The following is a 16,065-nucleotide window of genomic DNA, read 5'->3' as shown; positions in this document are numbered from 1 at the left end:
TAAATTAGATAATATGACAAATGAGAATACTTTGAGATTAAACTATAAATGATCTTCCAAGGAAGAAATATAGGAAAAACCAAGTCAGACTACTTAAAAAGAGAACATTTCAAGTAATAGATAGCACAGTTACTATCCTGCTTGGTGTAACTGGAGGATAAAAGTCATTTAATAGGACTTTCCCATGTATAATAGATGTGACCTCAATAAATAATGAATATGATAATTATACCCATGTATATACCATTATCTATTTATGAATACAAAGTTAATATTTATGCTGTACTCATCTGACCTGCCCCCCTTATAAACATTTTTCACTTTTTTCCTACTTCACATAAGCTAAGATGAAAAAATTGGCAATTGAAGACCTGAGTTCATATCTGATGTTAGCATAATTTGTGTGACTAAAAAAAAATAGTTCAGACCCTCAGTCTTTCATTCATAAAGTAGGAATAATAATGATAAAAGCTAAGAGAGAAAATTCCAATATGCTTAAAGAAACAATGGGGGGAGTTCCCGTAATGGCTTAGCCGAAACGAATCTGACTAGCATCCATGAGGACGCAGGTGCAATCCCTGGCCTCACTCAGTGGGTTAAGGATCCGGTATTGCCATGAGCTGTGGTGTAGGTCGCAGACATGGCTTGGATCTGGTGTTGCTGTGGTTGCGGTATAGTCCAGCAGCTACAGCTCCAAGTTGACCCCTGGCCTGGGAAACTTCATACACCTCAGGTGAGGTTCCACTAAAAAAAAAAAAAAAAAAAAAAAAGAAAAGAAAAAAGAAAACATAGAGAAACAATGGGAAAAGTTAAATGTGAAAAATTTTTGGCTGTCAAAGATACTAAACCTGCAGTTACTTGCCCAATTTTACAATTACATTGTACCATTCTGCATACCAAAACAAAATGTATATTCTACAGGCAAAAGAATACCTCTTAACTATTTTTTAAATTGAGACTACTGATAAATAAACATATTCTGAAAAGAACTGAAATGTAAATGACTTTTGGCAATATTTGATAAGTTGATCAGCCAACTCACATCACATAGTAAGGAAACTTAAAATGGATCATCTAAATCTAAAAGTAAAAACTATAGGGAGTTCCCATCATGGCGCATCGGAAACAAATCCAGCTAGGAACCATGAGGTTTCGGGTTCGATCCCTGGCCTCGATCAGTGGGTTAAGGATCCGGCATTGCCATGAGCTGTGGTTGTAGGTCACAGACACGACTCGGATCCCGAGTCGTGGCTCTGACGTAGGCTGGTAGCAACAGATCCAATTAGACCTCTAGCCTGAGAACCTCCATATGCTTCGGTTGCAGCCCTAAAAAGGACAAAAAGACAAAAAATAATAATAATAACAAAAAAATAAAAGTAAAAACTATAAAACTTCTTGAATAAAACATAAGAGAAAATCTTGTAATCTTGGGGTTAAGAAAATAGTTCTTAGGACACAAAAAGCATTAATCATAAAAGTTAAAATTTTCATAAATGACACTGTCAAAATTAAAATTTTTCGGTCTTCAGAAGACATTATTATGGGAGTTCCTGTTGTGGCTCAGTGGGTTACGAACCCGACTAGGATCCATGAGGATGCAGGTTTGATCCCTGGCCTTGCTCAGTGGGTTAAGGATCCCGCATTACCATGAGGTATGGTGAAGGCTGCAGATGAGTCTTGGATCCCACGTTGCTGTGGTTGTGGTACAGGCTGGCAGCTACAGCTCCAATTCAACCCCCTAGCCTGGATATTTTCATATGCAGCAGATTCAGCCCTAAAAAGCAAAAAAAAAAAAAGTATATATGTATGTGTGTGTGTATATATATGTGCATATGTGTATGAGTATATGTATATATGTGTATGTGTATATATGTGTGTGTGTGTATATATATATGAGAGGGCGTCCATATAGAGTAATAAATACTTTTTCTACCTAGACCCCCCCAGCATAAAAAAAATTTCTTAAAACAAAAAGTAGTTGTGCTACAATATAAAAAGAGTACTTTTTATAAAGGCAAATTTAAGAGAATACAGAAAATGTAGAAGGTTTGAGGGGTGAATTTCATTTAGGTTTATAATGAGCTACAAATAATAAATTGGAAACGATTAGTATATGTGTTAAAACTTGACAAATTTGGTTAAATATGATGAATGTATTCACAAAGATAGGCTCATGAAACCACTACTGGATGTTGTTGCATAGAAAATAAACAGAAAGAGTAAAACCATAATTTGGATTTTTTTTTTTTTTTTTTTTTTTTTTTTGGTCTTTTTAGGGCCGCACCTGTGGCATATGAAAGTTCCCAGGCTAGGGGCCAAATCAGCACTGTAGCTGCCGGCCTACACCACAGCCACAGCACACAGGACCCAAGCCACGTCTGCGACCTACACCACAGCTCACGGCAACACCAGATCCTTAACCCACTGAGGCGGCCAGGATGGAACCTGCGTCCTCATGGATACTAGTCAGGTTCATAACCTGCTGAGCCACAACAGGAACCCCTAGATTTTTTTTTTCCCAGTAAAACAGCCAAGCTATTTCTCTGCTGAGTTTTCTTCTATCACTATTAAAGAATGACGCTCTGAACATTTTGATATAATTAACTCATTTTTGAAAAAAAGTTCCCCACTTTTGAAAATATTAAGTTCCTAATAATCTCAGTTGCATATTCTTTTACCATTTATGCTTGGGCATCAGAGTTAACAAAAGTAGATTATATTGCAACAAATGGTATTGGGACAACTGAATAGCCTACATGTAAAAGAATGAAGCTGGAGCCCTACCTCACACCATTCATAAAAAATAAATCAAAGACCTAAATGTAAGAGCTAAAATTATATAACTCTTAAAAAGAAAACAGAGTAATAAATCTTTACAGATTTATAGAGTAAATATTTTCTTACGTATGATACAAAAATTGTAAATAACAAAAAAGATAAATTAGATTACACCAAAATTTGAATCTTTGTGCTGCAATTTTTACTCTAAAAGAAATGAAGACATAGAGTTCCTTGGTGGCTCAGCAGTTTAAGGATTCAGCACTGTCACTGCTGTGGCTCTGGTCACAACTATGGCATGGGTTCAATCCCTGGCCCAGGAACTTCTGCATGCCATAGGTGTGACAAAAAAAAGAAAAGAAAAGAAGAAGGAGAAGAAGAAGAAAATGAAAATGAAGACAATTTACAAAATGGGAGCAATATCTGCAAATCATGTATATGATAAGGCACTTGTATCCAGAATATATAATGAGCAGTTATAACTCAACAATAAAAAGACAAATAACCAAACTAATGGGTGAAGGATCTGAACAGACATTTTTCCAAAGAACATAATCAAATGGCCAATAAGTACAGGAAAAGAGGCAAAAGCACAGAAAGATACACAACATCATTAGTCATTAGAAAACTGCAAATCAAAACCAGGAGATAACCACTTCACACTCACTAGAATGGCTACAATCAAAAGAAACAATAAAGTTGATAAGAAGATACTGAAACTCTTATACATTGTTCATGGGAAAGTAAAAGCTTTAGGAAACAGTTTAGGAAATTCAACAGTTACCATATAATCCAATAATTCCACTCTTAGGTATATACTCATCAGATTACAGCATATAACCACAAGAATTTTTACATGAATGCTCATAAAAGCATTTTTCATAATAGTAGAAATAACCCAAATGCTTATCAATGAATATATGGATAAAATGTGGTACAATCATACACTGTCATAATACTATCAGCAATAAAAAATGAAGCTCTGACACATGCTATAACATGGATGAATCTTGAAAAATATGTTAAGTAAAGGAAGTGAGTCACTGAAGAGCACATACCATATGATTCTATTTATACAGTATACCCAGAAAAGGCAAACCCAAAGAGATAGAAATTAGATTCATAGTTGCTTAGAATCTAATTTCTAAGCTGGTAGGGTTATGGAGGCTAGGGATTAACTACTAATGGATATGGTGTTTCTTTTGGGGGGGGTGAAAATGGTCTAAAATTAGATCTGATGGTTGCACAATCCTGTGAGTATACTAAATAACAATGAATTGTACACTTTGAATAAACCTGACAATATGGTTTTTAGGCAGGAAAATGCTGAAAGCAGATGTGTATACAAAAATAATGGAAAAAGAAGACACAAAAAGGATATTTGACATTCTAATAAACTCGTAAATCTAAAATCTAAACATGAAAATGTCTCACAGCTATAGAGCTAAGAAGACAGCCATTCTCTCTTCTACAAAATTACCAGCTGTCAATTTTCAATTAATTCTTCATGGACTGCATTTTGACAATACAGGTACAAGAACTCAGAAAGCAGTAAGGTAGTACCTATTAAATACGTTTCTGAAATCTAGAATCAGCATTTACAAGATGGTTATGTTTTAGGTTCATACATGGCAACTCATGCACAGTTAGTTAGATTTAGAAGACAAAAGCCCTTATCAGGTACAAATATCATCAAAACTATGAAAATATGAAACATATTTGAGTTTATTATTTTTTCATTATTTAAAATTCAAATAAAGTCCCTTACTATCCTTCTATTTTTTAATTCAGATGATTCAAAAAATGACTCAGAAGCATTTAAAATGGACTCACTGGGCACAGATGGTAAATGGTGTTACTATTTCTTCTAGTATACTGAATATAGCTAATGGCTGAGACTATTTCTTGCCTTTGGATACTTTTTGACTCATGTTCATATCTTGTCTCTTCTAACAACTCTTTATGATTTTATGTTTCTCAAATTGAGGCATAATAAAACTGTTAAGAGGTCTTTTTTGCCTAAATTCTCTGGGTTCCCTTCACTTTATGGAAAAAGATGGTAATAGGAAAAATGAAGTTTAGCATTCTCCAAATTTTAGTTAATTCAAAACTATTCTAAAAACTCTTTCTAAAAATCAAACTTAAAAGGAAAAAAAGAAACTTAGCAAATCAATAGTTCAGCCTTCCTAGGTTAAACTATGTGTAAGTAAAATTTGTTAATGTTTCAATGTGTCTTTGTCCTATTAGGCTGCTACAACAAAATACCATAAACTGGATAGCATATAATCAACAGAAATTTGTCCCTTACAGTTCTGGAGGCTGGAGGTCCAAGATCAAGGTGCCAACGTAGTCAGCTGTGGGCCCACTTCCAGGTCACAGAGGTTTCCACGTACCCTCACATGGCGGAAGGGACCTTTGGGAGGAAATTGGACACCTCAGGAGTTTAAAGGCATAGGTATTAAATCTTCTACAGCGGAACTTGACTCTGAGTCTGTTAAATTCCACTGTAAAAGATTTAACAATTGTTCCTTTAAAATCCTCAGACCACTTTCCTCCCAAAGTTCTCGGATATTTGAATTTTCCTTATACCAAAAGCCTCAATCTTCATTACTGTAAAAACAAGGAACTTTATTCCAAGTCAACAAAATACTTCGGCTATAATCATATAGCACTGTCACCAGAACCAGTCTCACCAGGGGAGGGAACAAATGCTGGAGCGATTCTCACTGCACTGGTCGTTTTCTCCAAGATTTCCCAGACTTCTGTGCAGGAACCAAACTCCACAGAAAGTGCCCACCTCAAGGAAACAATTATTGGCTCACTCTCGCTGTGATAAAATACATTTATATGCTTGATATTATCTGTAACTCATCAGGAATTATGACATCAACACCAGGCTTTGGTTCACCTCCTACATCCAAACCTATCTTGGGTTTATGGAATAATTAAGAGGCTGATATGTAAAGCCCTTTTCTCTCCAGTGTAGCATGTTTCCTTTAGGAAGATAATGAGACTTCCAAAATGAAACAGGTATTAGCTATTCAGGAGAGCTCTCAGAAGTGATTAACTGACTCTCTTTATGTATACCGTGTAGAACTACTACTCCAAAAGCAAGAATAATACCATTAGAAAAGTGATCCAAATTTTGCCTAATCTTCTGCTGTGGAAGTCCAACAAACCAGTTTAAATACACTACCTGGGAATGTCATGGATAATCTATAGTCTTTATAGCCTCTTAGCAAACCAAGGGACAGAATATACTTAGTTAATACTTCCCGTTGTAACTCTGTAAGATCACTGGATAGGTGGGATCCTGGTGGTTTTTGGTCAATGGGCATCACCAGGATAAGTCAAAGGGAAAAGATTCGCTTAAGAATGAGAAACAGGGACTTCCCGTGTGGCTCACAACAAGAATGAGAAACAGGAGTTCCCGTCGTGGCTCAGTGGTTAATGAATCTGACTAGGAACCATGAGGTTGCGGGTTCAATCCCTGGCCTTGCTCAGTGGGTTAAGGATCCATAATTGCTGTGAGTTGTGTAGGTTGCAGACGCGGCTCAGATCCCGCATTGCTGTGGCTAAGGCGCAGGCTGGCAGCTACAGCTCTGATTCGACCCCTAGCCTGGGAACCTCCATATGCCGCGGGTGCGGCCCTACAAAAAAGACCAAAAAAAAAAAAAAAAAAAGAGAGAGAAACAAAGGCTTTATCTTCATACATAAAAGTAATGAATCCTATATTCTATAAACAAATGTCTAACAACATTACCAATATTAAATAAAATCTCATCTGTATTCATTATGGTAATTTTATTAAACAAAAATGCAGAATTTGCAGATATAAAAAGTGACAACCAGCCTGTTAACTGAAAAAACTTGTAATTTTAAGAAATACTAACTGAAAATAACTTCTCCATTTGTAAAAATGTATACTTGATACGTTTTTCCAAAAGTCCCCCATGTTTTGATATGGTTGATTTTTACTATTCTAGCAAACCATTGTAAATATAAAAGAAAGATTATAAATCCAATGCATCTGGCACACTACTGTAAATATGCTTTATTTTTAAGTAAAAAACGAATCATAGCCAAAACAAAATGTTTTGTCTCTGAGTATTTTAAGCTTAAGGGAAAAAAGTCATTAATGATGAACATATTTTCATTTTTCAATGTTTTTAATTTTTTATAAAGATTTCAATTAAGCTTCATAGTTACTAAAGCAGTTTTTAAACTTAGCTTCATGATCCTTTTGACTTCATGCTTTTAAACAGTCATTATCTTCAAAACATGACAAATTTCAGAATCCATTAAAAATTATTTTATTCAAATTATGTTTTCCAAAAGAGAGGGTTCTGTGCTAGTCGTCTTTGAAAGTTTTCATACCTACAAAAGATATATTTATAAGAAATTTAATTAGCATATTTCATGACCTGACAAATGACTTATCAAAAAGCAAATTAACTTCAGATATCATTTCTAAAAAGCTAAGATTAAAAACCTAGAAAGCTAAAAGTTAACCTGGAAGTTTAATTATTAATTTATAAAAAGATAGCAAAACTGGCTGCATCATAAAGCATAAATCATAATAAATTTTATTTATCTTCAGCAAATCTAAGAGCTAGAAGGGACCTAAGAAAAAAATGAAATCTAACTTCCCCTACCTCATTTCACAGATGAGAGTAATTTGCTCAAGGTTACATAGCTACATTATAATAAATCTAAAACCTAATATATTCCAGGACAATCCATGCTATCACTTCTCAACAAACTCTCCTTATGCATCTCCCCACCACTGGGATATTCAAAGTGGAAAGAAATATCTATACAACAGAAACACAGAAAAACTAGGGAAGCAGATTAATCATTCATGTATAGGGTACAATATAAACCACCCTTTTTTACATGTTTACTGTGGGGTTTTTCTGTCTTATTAGGGCTGCACCCGCAGCACATGGAGGTTCCCAGGCTAGGTTTTGAATTGGACCTGCAGCCACTGGCCTACACCACAGCCACAGCAATACGGGATCTAAGCCTCATCTGCAACCTACACCACAGCTCATGGCAACCCCAGATCCTTAACCCACCGAGCAAGGCCAGGGTTGAACCTGCGTCCTCATGGATGCTAGTCAGATTCCACTAAGCCATGATGGGAACTCCTATAATGTTTACTTCAGATCAAGACTTTCTAAACTTCTGAAAAAAATCTTTTCAATGATATTTCAAGCCTCATATATGGCACTCATAATTCAAAATATAAACAATTTATAGTCCTTAATTATGGTCCATAAAACATGGGCAATTTTATTTTCCTGTCTTTATAAACCCAAAATGCTTACTATATAGTGAATACTATTTAGGGTAAAAATGATTCCTAATCTTAACTCTAAAGTACATACTTTTTAAAGGCATGCAAATGTTATTGTATGCTGATGTCCACAATAAAAGAATATGTTTAAATATCAAAGAAGAAATACATTCAACAAGCAAAATATATATGGTTACCAAAAGCCTTAATATGAAAACTACAAAATGCTCCATACCATTTCAGAACCACATTTGCTGGGATGAACATTTCAGATGGACTTGGTGTCATCTGGGCCTGAGAGACAGCAAATGATGAAGCAAAATTGTAGAAGTTGTCCAACATCTTTTGTGTGAACTAAAAGTTAATAATGAATAGATTAATAGATTACACTAAATACCCCATTTAGATCCTAATACTTTTAATTAAAAATGCTGTCACATTAACTTGGTTTAAGGACTGTGAGCTCTAAGACAGTTCTAATGGTGAACATTAAGACAAGTTATAAAATAACATTATGGCACAAAATCAAAACAATCTGCCTCCTACTTTTTTTAAATACATACAATTTTTATTTTTTCCATTATAGTTGATTTACAGTGTTCTGTCAATTTCTACTGTACAGTAAAGTGACCTAGTCATACATTATCATGTTCCATCACAAGTGACTCGATATAGTTCCCTGTTCCATACAGCAGTGCCTAGTACTTTCTTTATATATCAAAGAACTTCTATTTGAATATCAAATATTTTTAAGTTTCTAACATATTCATTTTGGGGGGGAAAAAAAAGAAAAAATGTTTTTCCTTCAAAATATCTTCTTTTACCTCCAGCTCTGGAGATGCCCCTCTCCTCAATACCACCCTCATCAAATCAACCTGTTTCCCCAAATCAAACAGTAACCATCTCTAAGAAGTCTTTTTGTTATCAGAAAAATGAAAACTTGGAGTTCCTGTCATGGTGCAGTGGTTAATGAATCCGACTAGTAACTATGAGGTTGTGGGTTTGATCCCTGGCCTTGTTCAGTGGACTAGGGATCCGGCATTGCTGGGAGCTGTGGTGTAGGTCACAGACATGGCTCTCAGATCCCACGTTGCTGTGGCTGTAGTGTACGCTGGCATCTATAGCTCCAATTAGACCCCTCCCTAGCCTGGGAATTTCCATATGCTGCGGGAAGTGGCCCTAGAAAAGGCAAAAAGACAAAAAAAAAAAAAAGAAAGAAAGAAAGATAAAAACTTAACTATAAAAAAGGAGCAACTGGTTACTTCCTATCAATTATAAAGAAGAAAAAAAGTAACACTATTCCATTTCTTTTATTTCCTGGCCTGTGTGTTCTCAATGACCCTCAAAAGGCAAATCCACCAGCATCCAAGTCTCCTTGGTAGAAGACAGAATAAACTGATTTATAATTCTTGAAAATCAAATAGGTTTAAGCACTCAACCCAAAAGTTAATGAACTACTAACAATAACACTACCTTTTACTCACTCAAAAATAATCTTCCCAACATCACTTTCTTAGAAACAAAAAACTAGCCATGAAAGTTCTTGCTGTCTCTTTTCTACATGAGAAGAAATATCTTATTAGGGTTTTTGTTTATTTAATAATATCAAGATAATTTAACCCAAGAGACTCTACTGTTATGGTACTTGAACCAATCAGAGTTTAGTAAGATCACCAAAAAATAAGTACCAGGAAAAAAAAAAAAAACAAAAGCAATCCACACAAGCAACATAAATTTTTGTATGTAACTTTAAGATCCAATTCATGATAGAAACAAAGTCTGTAAGATACCTAGGGAAAATGCTAAAAGAGAAGCTGATATAAGACTTTTGTGGAAAATATTTTAAGACTGTCTTGAATGACAAGAGAAAAAAAACAAATGAAAGGACCTTTATAATCTCATGTTGGCTGTAAAGATATATGTTCACAGATGGGAAGACTTAAAGTGGTAATGGCACATTAAAACCTATACACCCAGTATTACTTTCAGCTAAATTCCAATTTCCAACTAAATTCCAAATGAGGAATTTTTCATAGCACTTGACAAACTGATACTAAAATTATCATGAAAAATACCTAAGCCTATTTTTCACTGACTAGGAGGGGGAACTTGGCTTACCAGGTATTAAGACTTTCACTGCCAAAAAGGACAGGCAAATAAACTAATTATAATAAAAAGAGAGAAAGCCCAGAAACAAACCTAAGCATATGTAACACATGATATATAACAAAGATGCTATTATTCAAGATGGATAGATAGATAGATAGACAGACAGACGGACAGACGAAGTTTCAACTAATGGTGCTAAAACAACTAGTTTTCCATAGGGAGAGAAAAATGAACGTATATCCCTTCCCATACCACACATAAACACAATTCAAAAAGTAAAACGTTAAAAGCTTTAAGAAAAAGAGAACACACCATCTTGACATATCAGGGTAGGAAGAATTTCTCAAATACAAAACCCCCACAAATCATAAAGAAAACAACTGATAAAACTTGTCTACATAAAAATACATTATGTCTGTATGCAAAATGGACGTCCCATGTGGCTCGCAGCATAACTACTTCAAGGCAAATTTCCAACTGCTATATTTAAATATACTGAACAGGAATTTACACATGGCAGAGTTTGGGCATCAATTATTAGAACGGAAACATAGAAACCTATGCAAAGCAAAAAAATGAGGAATTTATTAATCAGGGAAAATGAGAAGTTATACAGGACAGGAAATATAATCACAGCACTACACATGGCTCAGTTTCAAAAAATACCAGATCATAATACTGAAAACTTTGCATATTAACTTAATGAAAATCCATATTGGAAAGGTGGGGAGAAAAGAGATATGTGCATATCAGGGAGCAGAGGATTTTTGCATGTTAAACTATTTAACTTTCCAAACCATGCACTGCTGATAAAAACTAAAATGAAGAAAAACACTAAGAGCGTAAATTAGAAACGTGTTTAAACTCACATACAGATAGTACTATACATATTTTGTGGATAAATATGAATTTTTTAAAGTACTAAAATACAAATAAGAAAGATACATAAACTTAGAAGACTAGCTACCTGGAGAGGAAAAGGAAGAGAAGCAGTGGGCTATATCTCTAACACGTTATATAATTTCTTAACTAGTAGCAAATACAGCAAAATGTAACTGGATGGAAGACACATGGAAATCTTCAAATATACCCCACTATAAAGAAAGATCTTTAAGGAGAGGTATTATTTTATTTTTGTCAATCTATTTTTATCTCTTTGTGCTTAAAAAAATGCCTGGCACACAGCAAGTACACACATAAATCTTTGTGGAATGCACTTTCTGTATGTTAAAATATTTCACAATAAAATATTAATAAAAAATACATGTGCTTCATTTAAAAAAAAGCTCAAATAATTTACAATTATAGAGTAAAAAGACTTCTTGCTCCTCTCCTGGGAAAACATCCCTTTGGCATGTACCTTCCAGACATTTTTCAAATACAATCTACATGGGGTACTGTAAGTATCGCTTTACAACTTGCTTTTTTCAGCAGAGTTTATTTTTTTTTTATTTACTGACAAACACTTTAAAACCTAGACTCTGTCATTCTTCTTTTTTTTTTTCCATTTTTGGCCACCCTGCAGAACATGCAAGTTCCCAGGCCAGGGATCAGATCCAAGCTGCAGCTGCAGCAACACTGGATCCTTAAGCCACTGTGCTGGGCCAGGGATCAAACCCACGTACCAGTGCTCCCAAGACACCACCAATCCCATTGTGCCACAGCAGCAACTCCTTGACTCTGTCATTCTTTACTTGGGGGGGGCGGAACCCCTTTATTTATTTATTTATTTTTTAGGGCCGTACTTGTGATGTATGGAAGTTCCCAGGCTGGGGGTCAAAACGGAGCTACGCTTCCAGCCTATACCATAGTCACTGCAAGGTGAGATCCAAGCTGTATCTGCGACCTACACCACAACTCAGAGCAATGCCAGATATTTAACCCACTGAGTGGGGCCAGGGATCGAATCATCATCCTCAATGATACTAATCAGGTTCGTAACCCACTGAGCCACAACGCGAACTCCGACTCTATCATTCTTCATTCAAATTCAGCCCATTCTCAAGACAAGTCTGTGCTTAAATTCATGGCTACAATCCTCAAAAATGTTCTGCCCAGCAAATTCAGGTTTCCCTAGTCCACTCGCCCTCCTCCTCTCCTAGAGGACCTATTTAATAATTCTTTTAGTTTAGATTACCCACACTTCAGCTCCCCTCAATCTTTGCTGATGACCTTGCTTCCTGTATCACTGAGCAAAGAAAAGCAATCAAGAGAGAATTGGCACAAGTTCTTATTAGCACATTTACCAACTTTCTGCATCTGTATATGTCCATATATCCATTACTATAAACAGGGTCCATTATCCTAATACCTCCAAATACCCTCTTATTTCCTACTCAAGGACACCACTTCCCACTCTCCTGCAGCATCAGTTATTCTCTCATTAATGATTCATTACTGTCAAACATGATATAATATCTCTCATTTAAAAACAGAAAGAAAGGAGTTCCCTTGTGGCACAGCAGGTTAAGGATCCATCATTTTCACTACAGTGGCTTGGGTTCAATCCCTGGCCCAGGGAATTTCTGCATGCTGCAGGCAGGGGCAAAACAAAAAAACAGAAAGAAAAAAGATTCCTTGTCCCCTCAAGCAACCAGACCATTAATCTGCTGTCCTTTTTAACAACACTCATCAAGAGTTATCTAAATTCGGTTTCTATTTCCTCCTCTCCAATTCACTCCACCCCACTCCAAACTCCCTTCCACTCTATGAACTTGTGTCAGTTTTTAATGATTTCCACCTTGCTGAATCCAGCAGTTAATTCTTAGCCTTCATCTTACTTGACCCATCAGCAATGCATACTATTGATCACTTTTTCTTTTTTTTTCTTTTGTCTTTTTAGGGCCGCACCTGCGGCATAAGGAGGTTCCCAGGCTAGGGGTCCGATCGGAGCTACAGCCACCGGCCTACACCACAGCCACAGCAACTGCTGTGCCACGATGGGAACTCCACTTCTTCTTTCTTAAAAACCAGTCCTGGAGTTCCCATTGTGGCACAGTGGAAACGAATCTGACTAGGATCATTGAGGACAAGGTTTAATCCCTGGCCTTGCTCAGTGGGTTAAGGACCCAGTATTGCCGTGAGCTGTGGCAGAGGTCACAGACGTGGCTGGGATCCTGCGTTGCTTTGTCTATGACGCAGGCCGGCAGCTGTAGCTCTGATTCGACCCCTAGCCTGGGAACTTCCATGTGCTGTGGGTGTAGCCCTAAAAAGCTAAAAAAAAAAAATTGTAACAATTCTCTTTTGGCTTCCAAAATACCATTTTTGGGGTCTGCTCCTACCTCAAGCTGCTTCTTTCCTTTTATTCCCCCTCATCTCTTAAGTGTCTCCACTTTGAAATGGCCCCAAGCTCCATCACTGGCCAGTGTTTCTATTTAGTTTCTTCTCAACAATCATATTCCCGCCACAAATTAAATACCATCTTTACACTCAGGACTCGCAAATTTTTATCTCTATCCTAGACCTCCCTTGCACTCTAAAACTTGTCACTTCCAGCTGGTATCTAACAGACATCCAAACAAAATACAACCAAAATTCATATCACCATATTCCTGATTCCACTCCCAGCCTATAACTGTTCTTTTCACAATATTCCTGTCTTCTAGATCCTTGCAATCAACATCCTTGGAGCCATAGTTGATGTCTGTATCTCAGAACTCGCATATAATACATACCATGAAATACTACTGGTCCCATCTTCAAATTATCTCCAGAAATCAACTACTTTTCGTCACCTCTATTTCTACTTCTCCATACTCCCTGGTTCAAGTCATTATAATCTCTCACCTAGATTTTCATAGGAGCCTCCTAACTGATCTTTCTCTTTCCATCTTTGCCTCACTACAGTTTCTTTGCAAAGATGCAAAAGTGATCCCTTAAAAGTGTTAGTTAGATCATATTACTCTCCTGCTCAGCTCTTATGTTTTCTCTTCCAAAAAGAATATAAGCCAAAGTCCTGACAAAAGCCAATGAGGTCCCATATGATTTATTCCACAACCACCTCCTCCACAATCTCCAACCTCATCTCCCAGCTCTAAAGCCTTGCTCACTCTACTGCAGACACAAAATTTCATTTTATTCTTCAACATTACAGATTTCTACCTCAAGACCTTTGTACTAGTTATAACTCTGTCTAGTTCATTTTCCCCTTCAGGCATTTGCCATACAGGTTAGAAGTCAACCTTTATGGATTGTGTCACTTTAAGCAACGTGAGGACAAGGAACTTGCTTATGAGATTCGCAACTGTACAGCCACAGCCTATCATACAAGCGTGGGAGGAAAAGGGGAAAAATTAACATTTAAGCCCATTTAAAACAATATCTTTGAGCTATTTTGTCACTACAAAAACCTAAGTATCATCAAAGCATTTATAAATCTTAAAATACCTATAGAGAAGGGAGGCAAATTGAAAATACTCATGGAAGCCAATAACTTCTGTCATATATATAATTTACCTTCATTTTTACATGAATTCTACCACCAGGCTAATTTTTAAAGTATAGAATGTGATTTTTATATTATTTTAGAAAATAATGAAATATGCATTGCGTTACCTGAGTGAATGAGTCAACTGATGATACAGCAGCATTACCTACAGGAGTCTGCTGAGCCAGACTGTCCAGTAATTCCACTGAAATTCCAATCTGAGCAACAGACGGAGTTTGGACAATATTCATGGCTCCAAAAGGGTGTTGGCTTCCTTCACCTGAAAGAAATCAACATGTGCCAAACATTTCAAGTTTAACTTGTAACCCCTGATCTATGTGCACTAAAAGTGTTGATATATGCCTGTTTGTTTCTCCTCAGATAAATGTAAATAAAAGGATATCCAGTTTTTATGATATTCACAATTAAGAAAACTGTTATTTTCCCCACCAGAAAAAAATAGCTGTTACTTTTCTAAAACTTATAAAATTAAATTTACTGCAGCCAGAAATGGAAATTAGGACAATAAGAGAAAAATAAATTAGCATTAGCTAGATAAGATTCTCAATGTTAACTGAGGGAAGGATGTTTTTTTAAGATTTTTAGAATTAGTTTTAATATTCTAAACCAAGAAATTTGCAGCTTATTCGTGAAAAATATTTACTTTCCCCTTTATATCATTTATAATTAAAATACAGAACACATCATAAATATATCAAACATACATCTGAGCCTCTAAGTGCCAGCTAACTTACACATGAAAAAGTACAGGCCAATTTTATTAATCCACATAAGACATAATAAGAAAAGTTAGCCTGGTGAAGGAAAAAAATCATACAATGAACAGATACTGGTTTACGTGCTATTTTTATATGACAGCACAATGTCTAAACAAATACTGAAAAATCTGGGACAATACACATTCCTGATACCTAGAACACTCTCTGCAAGTATTAAAACTCTTCTTACATTTTCAAGTATATGAACACAAACTTATAATTGTATTTTTTTGTGCTTTAAAAATATACACACAGGAGATCCACTGTGGCTTAGTGGGTTAAAGACCCAGTGTGGTCACTGCTGTGGCAGAGGTTTGATCCCTGACCTGAGAACTTCCACATGCCTTGAATGAGGCCAAAAAAAATACACACACACACACTTCACTGAACATGGCTGGTTTAAGATATTTTCAGTCTTTAAAATTGTTTTACTTAATTTCTAATATTTGTGAATTCCCCAGATTTACTTCTGTTATTTCTATCAATGTGGTAGGAGAGCCTCTTTACATAACTTCAATATACCAAGACTTGTTTTGTGGCCTAATATATCGCCAATCAAGGACAGGTCCCGTGGGCACTTGAGAAGAATATAGTTCTGCTGTTGAATAGAATGCTCTGTATAGACTGTTAGGTTTACTTCATTTATGGTGTTTTTCAAGTCTTTCTCCTTGATG

The 16,065-nt window shown here is 35.9% G+C and overlaps 2 protein-coding genes across 2 annotated transcripts in view; both read right to left on the bottom strand.

Annotated features, from left to right (window-relative positions):
- Positions 1-6,290, bottom strand: part of CCDC81 (coiled-coil domain containing 81) — a 54,958-nt gene extending 48,668 nt beyond the window's left edge. The window contains 1 exon segment of the mRNA XM_021062609.1: positions 5,087-6,290. The gene's annotated coding sequence lies outside the window, so the exon portion shown is untranslated.
- The window catches only part of HIKESHI (Hikeshi, heat shock protein nuclear import factor), a 42,930-nt gene continuing 33,672 nt past the window's right edge, over positions 6,808-16,065 (bottom strand). The window contains exons 3-5 of the mRNA XM_013979233.2: positions 14,741-14,892; positions 8,313-8,431; positions 6,808-7,155 (exon numbers count right to left, since the gene is read on the bottom strand). Of these exons, the coding sequence (XP_013834687.1) occupies positions 7,101-7,155; positions 8,313-8,431; positions 14,741-14,892 (326 nt within the window). The 3' untranslated portion in view covers positions 6,808-7,100. The remainder of the gene's footprint in view (positions 7,156-8,312; positions 8,432-14,740; positions 14,893-16,065) is intronic.

This window comes from Sus scrofa, chromosome 9, assembly GCF_000003025.6.
Source record: "Sus scrofa isolate TJ Tabasco breed Duroc chromosome 9, Sscrofa11.1, whole genome shotgun sequence".
Classification (NCBI taxonomy): domain Eukaryota; kingdom Metazoa; phylum Chordata; class Mammalia; order Artiodactyla; family Suidae; genus Sus; species Sus scrofa.
Note: the sequence above shows the minus strand (reverse complement) of the source record. Positions and strands in the feature narration are given on the sequence as shown.